The sequence below is a fragment of the Kryptolebias marmoratus genome, linkage group LG11 (assembly GCF_001649575.2).
Source record: "Kryptolebias marmoratus isolate JLee-2015 linkage group LG11, ASM164957v2, whole genome shotgun sequence".
NCBI classification, from domain to species: Eukaryota; Metazoa; Chordata; class Actinopteri; order Cyprinodontiformes; family Rivulidae; genus Kryptolebias; species Kryptolebias marmoratus.
The window spans coordinates 10155277-10168290 of NC_051440.1; the positions used below are offsets into that span (position 1 = coordinate 10155277).

General features: G+C 42.1%; 1 protein-coding gene across 8 annotated transcripts in view; it reads right to left on the reverse strand.

Moving 5' to 3' along the window:
• The window catches only part of LOC108230210 (calcium-independent phospholipase A2-gamma), a 25101-nt gene extending 12422 nt beyond the window's left edge, over window positions 1–12679 (reverse strand). The window contains exons 1-9 of one of the 8 annotated variants that reach the window (XM_025003750.2): window positions 12520–12679; window positions 12143–12247; window positions 10953–12063; window positions 8826–8975; window positions 7331–7482; window positions 7003–7097; window positions 5608–5779; window positions 4939–4996; window positions 4388–4582 (exon numbers count right to left, since the gene is read on the reverse strand). In XM_025003750.2, the coding sequence (XP_024859518.1) occupies window positions 4388–4582; window positions 4939–4996; window positions 5608–5779; window positions 7003–7097; window positions 7331–7482; window positions 8826–8975; window positions 10953–12063; window positions 12143–12156 (1947 nt within the window). In that variant the 5' untranslated portion in view covers window positions 12157–12247; window positions 12520–12679. Of the gene's footprint in view, window positions 1–4387; window positions 4583–4938; window positions 4997–5607; window positions 5780–7002; window positions 7098–7330; window positions 7483–8825; window positions 8976–10952; window positions 12248–12357 lie in introns of all 8 variants that reach the window. The other 7 variants (XM_025003751.2, XM_017406240.3, XM_017406235.3 and 4 more) reach the window with 7 other exon arrangements.
• Between the last annotated feature and the right edge of the window lie 335 nt (window positions 12680–13014).

A 13014-nucleotide genomic window follows, 5' to 3' on the forward strand; every position in this document is an offset into this window, starting at 1 on the left:
ATATATATATATAAGCATGCCTTCATGGTTCTCAGTCAGAAACTAAAAAAAAAAGTTCTGATGCTGATGGCTAAATTGTTGAACTCACAGATTGATGTGGTGAATAAATCAAAACGTGACATCTTTATGACTACATCCATCTCTTCTCTACAATAAATGTGAACAGCACTTTGAATGTTTGAGTGATTTATTTTCATAAATTGTGATTTATTCTTTTTTGTTTCTTTTCGAATATGGAACAGTAAAAACAGTCACTCGTCTATTCCCCCCCCCACACACACACACTTTTCCAAACATGGAAAATGCTAAAAGCAAATTCCATATGACTGTAAGAATACTGCATAAAATGTAAATAACTGTGGAATCACAGTATGCAAAACATGCTTCAGCACTTCATTTTCTTTTAAAGTGGCAGCAGTAGAAGTAGAAGAAACAGAAGCTAAGCTGGATTTTGGAAAAAAAAAAACCTCACATAATTTTACTACCAAACATTTTTACTGCCGTATCTTATCTCCAGGGCACACAAGTAAAAATAGAAATGCATCTCCATCGGGTCTGTCCTCAAGCCTTGATATGAAGGTTTAACACACGAGGAGAGTGATGGACGTGACAGTGACTAAATGTTTCGATTAATCATCTGCTAATTTCCTCAGTCTTACATCTCTCCTTTGCTTTGTCAGCTCCGTGGGGTTGAATGTGTAAGTTATTACAGAAAACTTTAACCTCAGAGGCCTTTAAAAGAGGGAGGGGAAAAAAAAGTGAAAACTAAGCTCCAAAGGGCTGTGATTTCCTGAGCTGCCCTTTTGGAAAAGCACTTCATTATGTAATCCTGTCTGCTTCTCTCTCCACATTTAATGTCTTCTTAAGCTAATGTTTGAAATTTGCTCTTTCATTAGCGGAGGGAAATTTTTATTTTTTTTTAAAACGTCTGGGCGGATCTGACCTATTCCATTTGCAGCTGTGCTAAGGGTTTGTGTTGAGCTCGGTGCCACGCTGGGGCTATCATGAGGTCGCCCTGGGGAGGGGGTGGTGGTTCGCTCGCCTCATGCCCTCCACCGAATACTGGCAAGGGTGGGCACAAAATAAGCTCCCCATTCCTCCCCATCGCCTCGAGAGACACCACGGGAACCAGTGAGAAGGAAAAAGCGCGTCCTAGTCGTCTTTCCTAACATGTTCCATCCTCTTTTATAAAACGCCTGAAGTCGTGCTCTTCTATGTCCTTCCGAGCGGAGATAACAGAGAGCTTTAATGTGGTGCATGGCCTCCTCGTTCCATTTATCACCGCTATTTTTTTTTTCCTCCTGTTGCTCCTCACATTGTCAGCCTATGGCAGCTGAGGCAAGGCTTTGATAATGCCCCCGCTGCTCGGCTTCAAAGGCCTCGCTCCGAGTTACGCTTTCGCTGGTCAGAAGCTCAACTTTCAGGCTCCGTCGGACTCACGCCGCGGACTCACGGAAACGCGAACAAACAATCGGCTCTCCTCAAAAATCCCAACGGCCGCTCCGTCCACTCGTGGAGCGGTCCCTCTCGCGCTCGCCGCACAAAGGGAGGATTGTTTGTGAGCTTGAATTAGGAGAAGTCGTCTGTGGGCGTTCGTGCAAAAGACTGAGGTGACGCTCTCTGTGGGGAATCCTGACATCATGCAGACAGCATGTTGATCTCGTCACTGGTTTCAAGTGGCCGGTAAATAAAGTCATCTGACCAGGGGGCGAAGACTACAATGGATGATTAACTGGGGGACATTTAATGGTGATGATTAACAAAACACACAAACGCTGCTGAACTCAGCATTAATTCCTTTAAAGTTAAAGTTTAGCTCAAAACTAGAGCTTAATACTAAACATAAATAAATGAAAAGATAATATTTCACCTATTTATACTTTCATTTTTAACAAAATGGATTATATAGAATTAATGCTGAATCAACCACCACGTCTGTGTGGACTGTATTCAATAAAGCTTTGTATATTTTGATTGCGTTTTTTCCTTTACCAGCAAAAGCAAATAAAAGTTGGAGAAGTACTAAAGGTTAATTATTGTAAATGCCTTTTTTTCAACAAATGCGTTGCCTTGGGCAGAGAACAGTAGGCACGAGAAGTTTTTAATGGCTGCAACCCACATATTCAACTCTGCTGCTCAGCCCCGAAATGCATTTCCTAACGAACGCGGCGCCATTTAAGGGGAGACAAACAGGTTTTCCAAAGGTGTGAAGTTTATTGCTGAGAAGGATTGTTACAACAAAGAAATAAGCAGCCAAACACAAATAGGTTTGTGTTTACTGCTTGTGCTGCACTTATATGAAAATATTGCTCTCATTAACTTTGTGTTTTCCTTTTTTTTTTCTGTCCTACAGCAGGTATCTTTGGTTTGGTGCTTCTGTTTGTTTGTGTCTTTTCCATCCTCTTACCCCTCCCCAGCCAGTCGAGGCAGATGGACTCCCTTTTTGCTGCAGGTTTTTCTTCCTTCCTGTTAAAAGGAGTTGTTCCTCTCCACTGTCGCCTGCTGCTCTGGGACACCCGGAATGGGGAATTGACTCAAAGCAAAGACTTCATGCAATCAATTCCTCCATTTAATGTGTCATCTTCATACAAACTGGCAACGTATAATTACAAATTTGATTTCATATGAGCTTTGTAAATTGGACTAAATTGAAATCTTCTAAATTAAAATGAATTGATTTGCATAAATTGCAAAGTAACTGAATTTAAAATTGGACCTGTTTGCTTTATTCGTACAAGACTCTGAGATCATTCCTGATGTAAATTGGTGTTATATAAATAAACCGAAATAAATTAGCAGGGCTTGGTGATGCCTATCCATAATTAGATTGTCTGTCTTCATTCCAACAAAGCAGATGAAACACACACTCACAGATAGTGTGTGTGTGTGTGTGTGTGTGAGAGAGAGAGAGAGAGAGAAGGGAAGCACCGTTGGGATAATTTATGCCTCTCAAAGAAGAGGAAGACCTGCTGGATGGCATGCTGGGGAAATCTCCCTCCATAGGTGGGTTTTCATCAACCAGTCTCTTTCATTCTCCCCCTCCTGCACTTCCCCATTCACAAACACAACGAACACAGCATCCAATTAGGAGCGCTGAAGCTTTCCGAGCAGGATACAGCCTTTGATGTCAAGACGAGGGTTGTGTTCTAGCTGAGTAAGTCAAGAGTCTGCATGTTGAAGGCCAGTTCCAGGAGAACCTGAATGTTGCAGGTTTAACAGAGGCTACATGAAATGTTTGTCTATCTGTTTGTCTAAAATAACTGTAATTGTTTATGATATTAGTTTCCTTTCTGGATTTCAGTGGCCTCGTCTTTGTTTTCTGCCCGGGTCCGGAGCAGACTTGCGTATTGACCGGCAAAATGTCAGAACGGACCGGTGCTTCGTTAGGATTCTGATGGCTAATGCAAACCACTTTACTGGAGATGGATTTAAAGTGAGTCTCGAAACGACTCCGCCGCCTCGCTCTCCACTCAAAATGTAGCTGACTGGAGATAAACACCGGCAAAAGAAAAAAAAGGAAATGGAGTTCCCGCTCTTCCCACTCAGTGTGCAGAGGATTTTTCTCATTAGGCTTCTTGAAATCCTTCAAACACTCCCGACATCAGCGGTGAATGCACAGGGCATTTTAATTCAGCCGCTCGACAATAAGCTCCGCGGCGAGCAGGGGAGGGCCGAGGTCGTAGAAGTGTGAAAGGAAGGTTGGGCTAAAGTAAAGCTTGTACAGAAACAACAAATAGGAAATATGGAGAGAGACGACCATGCAAAGGTCAGGCTACAGGGAATAATGCATTGTTTTCTGGGAATTTCTTATCTTGTGTGATCTGTTAGCACCTGAAAGGTGTGTTGAGGATGACTCTCGGCTATAACCGCACCAAGTTTTAGCTCAAAACCTGAGTCATTTTTGTGTGAGCTAATGTTGATTAGCTGTGGTGGGGTGACTCCAATAGTTAGTTGGATATAGATGTACATCCAGTGATTACTTTCTGAAGGTTTCGTTAAAATTTCCTCAGTGTTTCTTGAAATATTACGCTAACAGACAAACGGGGTTGGCGCCAACAGTGTTGGGGATGAGTGTGCGTTAGAGGTGACTCTCAGCTACTACCACGCCGAGTTTTAGCTCAAAATCTGTAAAATTGGCTGAGCTATAGCTGTTCTTGTGTTAGTTAAGTTGCTCAGTTGTGGCAGCCATCTTGAAGGAGGTTGACTCCAAAGGTTATTCAGTTGTAGATGTTTCATTAAGATCCGTCCCTTTGTTTATGAGATATTTTGCTAACACACACAGATATAAAACTGCTTCATTAAAGCACATTTTGCTACCTATTTTAAAACAAAACTTGCAGGAGATATTTTAGCCAGCAAATGTGTAAATGACAGTAAAGTGACTGACCTGGTGGAGATCATTTCCGAGTCTGAACTCCTGGAAGTAGCCGGGGGCTGCTGATGTGGCGCGGATGGCCTGCCACAGCTGGTGGTGGCAGCCGCCCAGGTAGTGGGAGCGCACCCCGGGCAGCAGGTTGTAGTTTCTGAAAACGTAGGCCTTCAGGGGAAGACCCTGGTTCACGACGGTGCTCACAGCTGCCACCTACAGGCAAACAGGAAACGCCATTCAAGGTGACTTTCTTTTTCAAAGGACGAGGCTGCGTTCAACGTTGAGACAGATGAAAAATGCGGGACTGATATTGCGGCTGACGTTCTGACGGATCAGTTTACTTTCATCTCTGCTCTCTGAGCCTCGGAGTAATCTGCTGACATTTAGAATCGCATGTGATTCTTCAGGCGCACTGTCGTTCAGCTTCGGAGTATATTATGCATTTACGTCTTACAGAAAAACGTAACAAAGATGGAGAGAGGAGTTTTCTCTCTAATATCCCAGTAAACAGGGTAAAGCGAAGACTCGCTGGAACCATAGGGGAGAATAAACGTCGTTCTGAAGCTCACCTTGGGGCTTTTAGGGTTTCTTGTCGTCTCCACCATGAGGTGAGAGCCCACTTTCTCCCTGTGGAAACACAGAAAGGTGATTTAGTTGTATTCTTTAGGGGAATTCACAAGTTATTTTACAAATACTTTGTCTGTTACTGTAAAAAAAAGTCTTGATCCACCCTTCATTTGTTTATATTTTGCTTCTAAGGAGCCAGACAAGCAGGACCTTGGACTTTCTGGAAGTCTTTTAAAGTCTTTTTATTTATCTGGACAAAAATAATACTGGTAGTGAGGGATAATGCTGCAAAGAACCAAAGAAAAATCTGTAAATAGTTCTTCAGAAAGCCTGAAGAATTACTCCATAAAACCATCGAAACGTTACAAGACAACCTGGCTTCATGGAAACTAAAACACATTTAATAATATGTGGGTTAAAGGAACTTCTAAAGTTTTCATCAGAACTAAATATATTTTTACTGTTCCTCGGGTTTGTAAGCTATTTACTACAATATAAATGCACGTTAGATGACTGCAAACCGTTTTTAATCATGAAACTTAACTTAGGCATCAAGGCCAAAAAATGAGTTTTTTATGTTTTTAAAGTGTTTTGCTTTCACTGGATTTTAAGGTATCCGGTTAGTTCAGGCACAGTTTTTATCTTGTGACGTATCGAACAGAGAAACCGACTTCAGGATGGTCTCCCAGGGTTCGCTGTCATAGAAGGCGTGGCTCCAGCCCATCTTCACGGTGCCCAGGATCACGTTCTGCTTGAACACGTCTGAGCCCAGCTTCCGGTAAAGATCGTCACACTCTTTTACAGGAATCTGGAACAAACCAAGCATGAAGCCTATGACCGCACCTAGAGGGGGGAAAAACAACAGCAAAACATTCAAAGGGGGAAAGTGAATGGCATTTTCTGGTAAACATTTTGTTGCTAACACAAAATATTTTTTACATCCAAAAAATATCTCATTAATTTTTAGACAGAGTTTGATGAAATTCTCAGAAAAACAATCACTGGATAAGCATCTACCACTGATAAACTTTCAGAGTTAATTTGATCCAACATGGCTGCCACAGCTAATCAACCTTATCCAACACAAAGATGGCTATAACTCAGTCGTTTTTACAGATAATGAGCTAAAATCTGGTGTGGTAGTAGCTGAGAGTTACCTCACATACAAGGATCATGCTGGATCTTTGTTTAAAACCTTGGCATGCAAGGCGGCAGGCGATATACATTCCTTCAAGGAATATTAGCCTTAATTTAATATTGAATTTGGGAATGCAATAACCTCATCTAAACCGCTACAGCTTGCTGTAGCATCACCTGTGACAGAACACTTAGAAAATGGGTTAATAGGAGGATAATGTAAGAAAAAAAAAACGGCCCATTAGAAACAGCATTACCCCTTGATGAGGCATTCATTGGAAATGGACTGATGTGATCATCAGATTTCTCTGTGTTATAACATCTGCTCCATCTCATCTTCAAGGATTGCAAACTTAAGTAAGAAGCCACAACAATGCTGTATATCAGAATAACGTGGGTAACCATACTGAACCGTTTTTGACCCAAGTAGGTTTTAAATGTGTCAACACTGACAGACATTCATTAGAACTATACAGAAATACACTTAAAATTGTTATTACAACTGAACGTGCTCTGTAAAATAAAATCTGTTTTAAAATGAGCTGACATAAAAACAGCAACGCGGCAGATTGAAGATGATTTGAAGATGGTCCACAGCACCCCCTTGTGGTGACAAAATGTATTGATGGGCACTATCAATCTGCTTTTCCACTGCAGAATAATTAAAATTCTAGTAATCAATAAATATCTAAAAACAAACAAAAATAAATATTGCTGTATTTTTATATCATTTGCTTTGACGTAAGCTGAAGTCAAAAACAGCAGAGCTGACTTCATGGGTGCTGCTGGTGGTGAAATTGAGGTCAAAACAAAAGCAGAGCACCAGCTGGGTCAGTGAGTGATCTGTTGTCAGCGCTACACTCTGCTTCGATAATCCACACACATGCTTCTGTCTACACACACAGAAGTAGGGCAGCAGGGCAACATACCTGTGCTGACTCCACAAATATAGTCGAACAGCTTGTAAATGGGTTTGCCGGTCAGAGCTTCCAGCCTGTGCAAAGTCTGAAGAGCAAGAAGTCCCCTAAACGAATCATGTCAGACATACGCAATGTTAAACACACACAATAACTGTATATTTTATCACAGAGCATTTAGTTACACAACACTGACACATGTAAAAAGGAACAGCGGGAAATAAGTCGTTGTTTTGAGTTCAGTAAAACTAAATTTTGATCTGCTTCAAAAGGAGATCAAATCCATGAGGTACATCTTAAAGAAAACAGAAGAGACAAAAAAAGCAGAGCTGAGCTGTACCTTAAGCCTCCTCCATCTATGGACAAGATTCGTATCCCTCGACCTCGAACGGGTTTCTGATAGCCGACTAATGCGAGAGCTTCCCTGACGGCTGCCCTCAGGCTGGGGTCGTTGGCCTGCTTCAGACGCAGGAGGCAGGGGATAACCTGGTCCTGAGGAACACATGACATACGTACATGGCAGGATGAAAAAATCGACGCGCTTAAATAGCAGAATATCTCCCCTATGTTTCTCTCAAACAGGAAGTTGAAGGGCTCAGTAAAATTTAAACAGGATGGGACCAAGCCAGCTGACTCCGGCTGGAAATAAACCCAACCCAACGGCGGATTGTTGGTCTCCCAACAATCCGCCGAGGTTAAAACTGGTCGTGATTTTGCAGAACTAACAATGCCCTTAGTCTGAATGTCATCCTTTCATTCATTTTCCTCAACTTCACCAGATTAAAAGCCCATTAAGATCAAGATCTTATTTTCAAGGAGGACCTGCCCAGGAAGTCTGAAGCACATGTCATGAATGAATTAAACCAGTCAAAAAGGACAATCATTTGGACAATTTTACATAAAAATGACAAAAACTGAATACAAACAAAGCTTAAAAACAACAACACCAATTAGTGGATTCACGTTGTCACGTTCAAAGTTTAGCTGAGAACAAAGAGTCCACATGGTCAGAGATAAGGCTGTGATATAAGTACACACAGCAGTACTCAGTGTACACTGATGGGATCATACTGAAGTATAAGTATAATATCACACGGCATGTGTCTCTCTTCATGTTGACAGAATTTAGAGACAAAGCTCATCTAAAAACAACCACCTGAGCAATAATACATTAATTTGTAGGGCTTTTTTTCACTTTAAAATATACCGAGCTCAGTGAAGAGTGTATGGATATGTTTAGATTTAAAAGCCCCAGCTTCAGTTTGAACAAAGGAATTGTTGTGTTTATGAACTATTTAAACCAGTGGTCTCCAATCCTGGTCCTCGAGGCCCACAATCCTACATGTTTTACTTGTTTCTCTGCTCCAGCACACCTGATTTGAATCAATGAATAATTAACAGGCTTCTGCAGAAATGAAGAGGTGATTTAACCACTGAATCAGGTGTGTTGGAGCAGGGAAACAAGTAACACATGCAGGATAGTGGCCCTCGAGGACCAGGATTGGAGACCCCTGATTTAAACTTTACACACAGAAAACAACAGTTTGTTTTTCATTAATTACAGAGTGAAGCTAATCAGAGACAACCCAGGCTGAATGTGCTAAAAATGGTAGCATCAATATGGTCCTTCTGGTTGTAACAAGTTGCCAAAGATGTCGTTGTAGGATGAGAAAAAATGCAGCTGCAGCATGAACATGATCAGTCAGGAATACTCTGATTATGTAGAAATCTTGTCTTTTACAAGTATAAAACTTAATCTTTTTTGACAAAAGCTGACACTGTGTTGTTGCAAGCCTAAGATAAAACAAACTCGTTAACGTGTTCGGATGTCTCACCTTCACCGCAACACCACGAGTCTCCGGGAACTCCAGGAGGTGGTAGCTTAAGTCCTCCACGCGGCTGATGTAGACCCTCACGTCTGAAGCCCGGTGGAGAGCCTGGACCAGAGCCCGGGTTCGGTTGTCCACACTCACCCTGGCAATAATCTACGGAGACCAAAAAGCACAACAATCCACCACCAGTTAGGTCTTAAATTTGAACGTTAGCTGGGTTTCTGGTTAAAACCTTAAAGCTGCACGGCTCCTGAATTAAACAAAACTGTCAGAAGTACTGTAAATGTTTTCAGATGTGATTAATATTTTCTTTGGAAGCTATCTTGAGCAGGAGAGGAGAAACATTTACCAGAAAGAACCACAGAGAGAATAATAAACGCTGAACAATTTTACTCAGTGGTTAGCTGGTTTAGTCCCTGGGTAGGACTGAAAAATGTGTTTTTAAGCTCTGGCTGCAGGATTTTAGTAAAACCTGCAGTTGGGTTATTATTGTTGATCGTCGTAATGAAAATATGTCACATTAGCCACTTTTATCTCAGTCAGGTGTGTGCTTTAAGAGTTGAAGCCCACACCTGACTGACTTTTTATCAAACTACTGGTTTTGAGTCAGTTTTGTTGTAATATTTGTAGGCCATTTGTTAATGTAATTGACCCAATAACCCATTTAGATTACAAACAACATAACCATGTCCTTATTTCTTTTTCAGATTTGGAGCAAAACTTGTATAATTTTACCTTTCAAGCCTGATAAATTGCGATTGTTGCATTATCATTAAGATGCTAAAACATTTACTTTCATGCTGGAACAAAAAGGCTTAATGTAAGATTTAACTTATCAAATGTTTATTTTTTTCATTTTATATATAGTTTATCGAAAGGCTGAGAAACAAAAACCTCAGATACTACAAAAGTACATATCTTTCTTTTTTTAAACACTTTTCAAGTTTAAGAATGTTTTATTTACTGTAAAAAAAAGCATAATTCAGCTCATCTAACTTCTTATCAGAAATAAAATATATGTTTGCACAACAGAAAAGAGGAATGAAATCATAAGATTAGAGACAAATATGGCAGTTAAATATAATTTCATGTCCAATCTTTAAACCTATTTTTCACTTTCAGCAAAAAGCACTCTGTCGTACCGTGTGTTTCGTAATAAAAATATATATAATTATACAACTGAAAACATTTTCATTTTTTTCTTTGTAGTTGTTCATGAACATCTCTGTACTTTGACATAAAATCTCGACAACATGCATGTTACTACACAGAACAGAGTTTCCGTGAATGACAAACGCTGCAAAGAGGGGGTATTTTTAAAAACAGATTCCCAGAACTCAGGCGGGATGTAAGCGTGGTGCCATCTGACGTACGGAGAGGTGAAGGGTGTCAGAACAGCAGGCAGTAACGTATCAGCTGCTCTGCACTGTCTCATGTTGGCACCATGTTTTGCTCAGCTGCAGGTCAATAGATCAGATCTCAGGCAGAACCGGAGCCTTGACTGGAAAGTAAGATAAAGGACAATCTTTCCCTTAAGGAATGCCTATCACCCGCCACCTTACCTTTCACGCCAGAGTTTTAAACTAAAGTCAGAACCTGAACATAAAGTTACGCCCGATCTACAGCAATATCACAAGGTGTCGAGCTCATAATGTGTTGTTAATCACTCTTAGCTGCTACCAGCATCAATTTTCAGCTCAGTATCTGTGAAACAGGCTGAGTTAAAACCGTTTTTGTGTGGGCTAATGGTGAGTAGTTGTGGCAGCCATCTTGGATTGACTCCAAAAGTTAATCAGCTGTAGATGTACTGCAAATAATTTCTTTCTGAGAGTTTTATTAAAATCCATCCAGTGGTTTGTGAGATATTTTGCTAACGGACAAACAGGGTTGACTCCCAACAGTTGATGCCAAACATCTAGCACACTGAGAGGCACTTGTGAATGAGTCTCAGCTGAAAATACACCAGATTTTAGCAGAAAAGCTTCTGTAAATTGACTGAATTGTAGACATGTTTTTTTTTTTTATATATTTGTCTGGCTGTGACGGCCATCTTGAATTGGGTTGACCCCAAACGTCAATCAGCTGTAGATGTACATGCTACAAAATAAAACAGCTGTGTTGCACACCTACCTTTTCCCTTTGAAGCAGAAGTTTCTTGGCTTTCTCCTCTGCGGCTGCCTGCTCCTTACTGACTGCGGCCTCGACCTGCTTTCCTGACGCGTCTTCCGCCTTCTTCCCCTCCAGCGTTGCGCTTCTGGACTCTCCCGTCCTGAACTTGGGCACGAGGGGGGCAATGTAGTTCCCGACAAACGCCTGCACAGTTGGGGCTGAGGAGGACAGGTACTGTCCCAAACTCTTCTTGGAGGAGGACGGGACAACCGCAGGAGCCGGTTCTGTTTGGGCGGGCGCGGTGTCTGGGAGTTGCTCGTGCCAAGAGGTGGGGGGGTCGACGACGTCCCCTTTCTTGTCCTGAGCCTTTAGGCTGCTGCCAAAATAAGAGTTGATGTGATGAGCTAGGTAGTTGTAAGTGTCATCCAGGTTGACCGACAGGGCACTGGGATGGAAAAGTGCTGTTGTTTCTTTGGAAGTTGTGCTCTTGCTCTCTGCGTCTGGCAGTGACGCTGGAAGCTCCTCTGTCCCTTTGACACAACTAGCTCTGACAGTGGGATCAACACGTCTCGGCCCCTTACTCTTGTCTTCACACACCGTCAGGACTGTGGCGGTGCCCGTCGTCACCTGGGTGGAACCATTAGGAGGGGTGGAGGTAGTGGCACTTCCATCTAATGCAGAAGCTGAAGAGGGAAAACCAGGGCAAGCAGGAGGAGATTTTACAATTGCAGATGCAGAAGCCAGAGCACTGTTAGCGGGAGCAGGAGGAGTGAACGAGATCCCATTTTTCTCTGCTTTCTGTGCCGATCCAACACTTGCCTCGGCCTGTTTCCTGGTCTTTAAAGCGTTAGATCTAAGGCGAGAGATTCTGGACAAAAGTTCCGTGTGCGTCCCGCTCACAGCTTTGGAAACCGTGTCCAGCGTGCTCCTGACCCGCGACATGTGCTGGCTGAGGCCGGCGGACCACCGCGAAGTGTTCAAACACAGGGAGCTGGTGTGGAGCCCGAGCCGCTGTTTAACGTGATAAACCTTGAGGATCCATCCCTTCCTGCTTCTGATCCTCGGGCTGTGGGAGCACTTCAAACTCAGATAACCAGCATGGCAGGAAGCAGGCTGTTGTTGCACGTGAATCCTACAGTGAAAGGTACCAAACAGGGGAAGTGATGCTGCTGACTTGGGAGAATGGATGTGCCACAGAAAAGATGCTCTACCTAGTTTCACCCATGCATTAGGAGCCCATCTGTGACTCATATTGCTTCAGGCATCCAGAGAAACGTTAGGAAAACACGCTCTTTTCCCTGACTTCTGTCATTAACCTGGTGATGAATAATCAAAAGTAAGAATTAAAATGAGGAAAAACAATGACATGATGAAAAACAGCAATGAGGAAAACAATAATGAAATGGCAAGAAACAGAAATACTAACCATGAGAGCTAATTCATCTGATGTTTAATTATTATTTTGTTTTATCGCGAGAAGTACTTTTTTTCTAAGTGCTCATTTAAAGAACGACTCGTTCAACTGTTCAGCAACTAGCTTAGCGCGGCTAACGTTCAGACAGGCCACACAAACTGTAACAACTCATACCAGATATCATACGTTTTCGTCTCAACAACGTCCGAAATTCCTCACTCGTTTCATTTACGTCGCCTTCCTTGGTAAGCATAAAAGCACAGCACCGCTTCGCTCCCTGGTTTCTTCGACCCGACAATTTCCAGATTGACGAGACTGACGGCCAAAAGAAAAACAACGGTCATGTGGTCCGCTTTCTGCGTTTCCATTGGCTGCCTAAAACTTGGCGATAAATGGAAGCTACTGATTGGCTGAGGGCCTTTTCCTCATCGCTGACCGTTTGAGTGGAGGTTCAAGTCTTTGTACAACACCTGGTTAAGTATTCAAGAGGGAACCTTTTTCAGTTAAACACTCTAGGGCGGAAGTTCTCTCAATAATGTTTATATTTATAACGACGAATGGAAAACAAAATGTGGCAAATGATTTTGACAACAAAACTTAGAAGTAACAGCTTGTCTTTGGTAATTGAAGGTATCTGCTTTTATGAGAGGAAATGTATTAAGTCGCAAT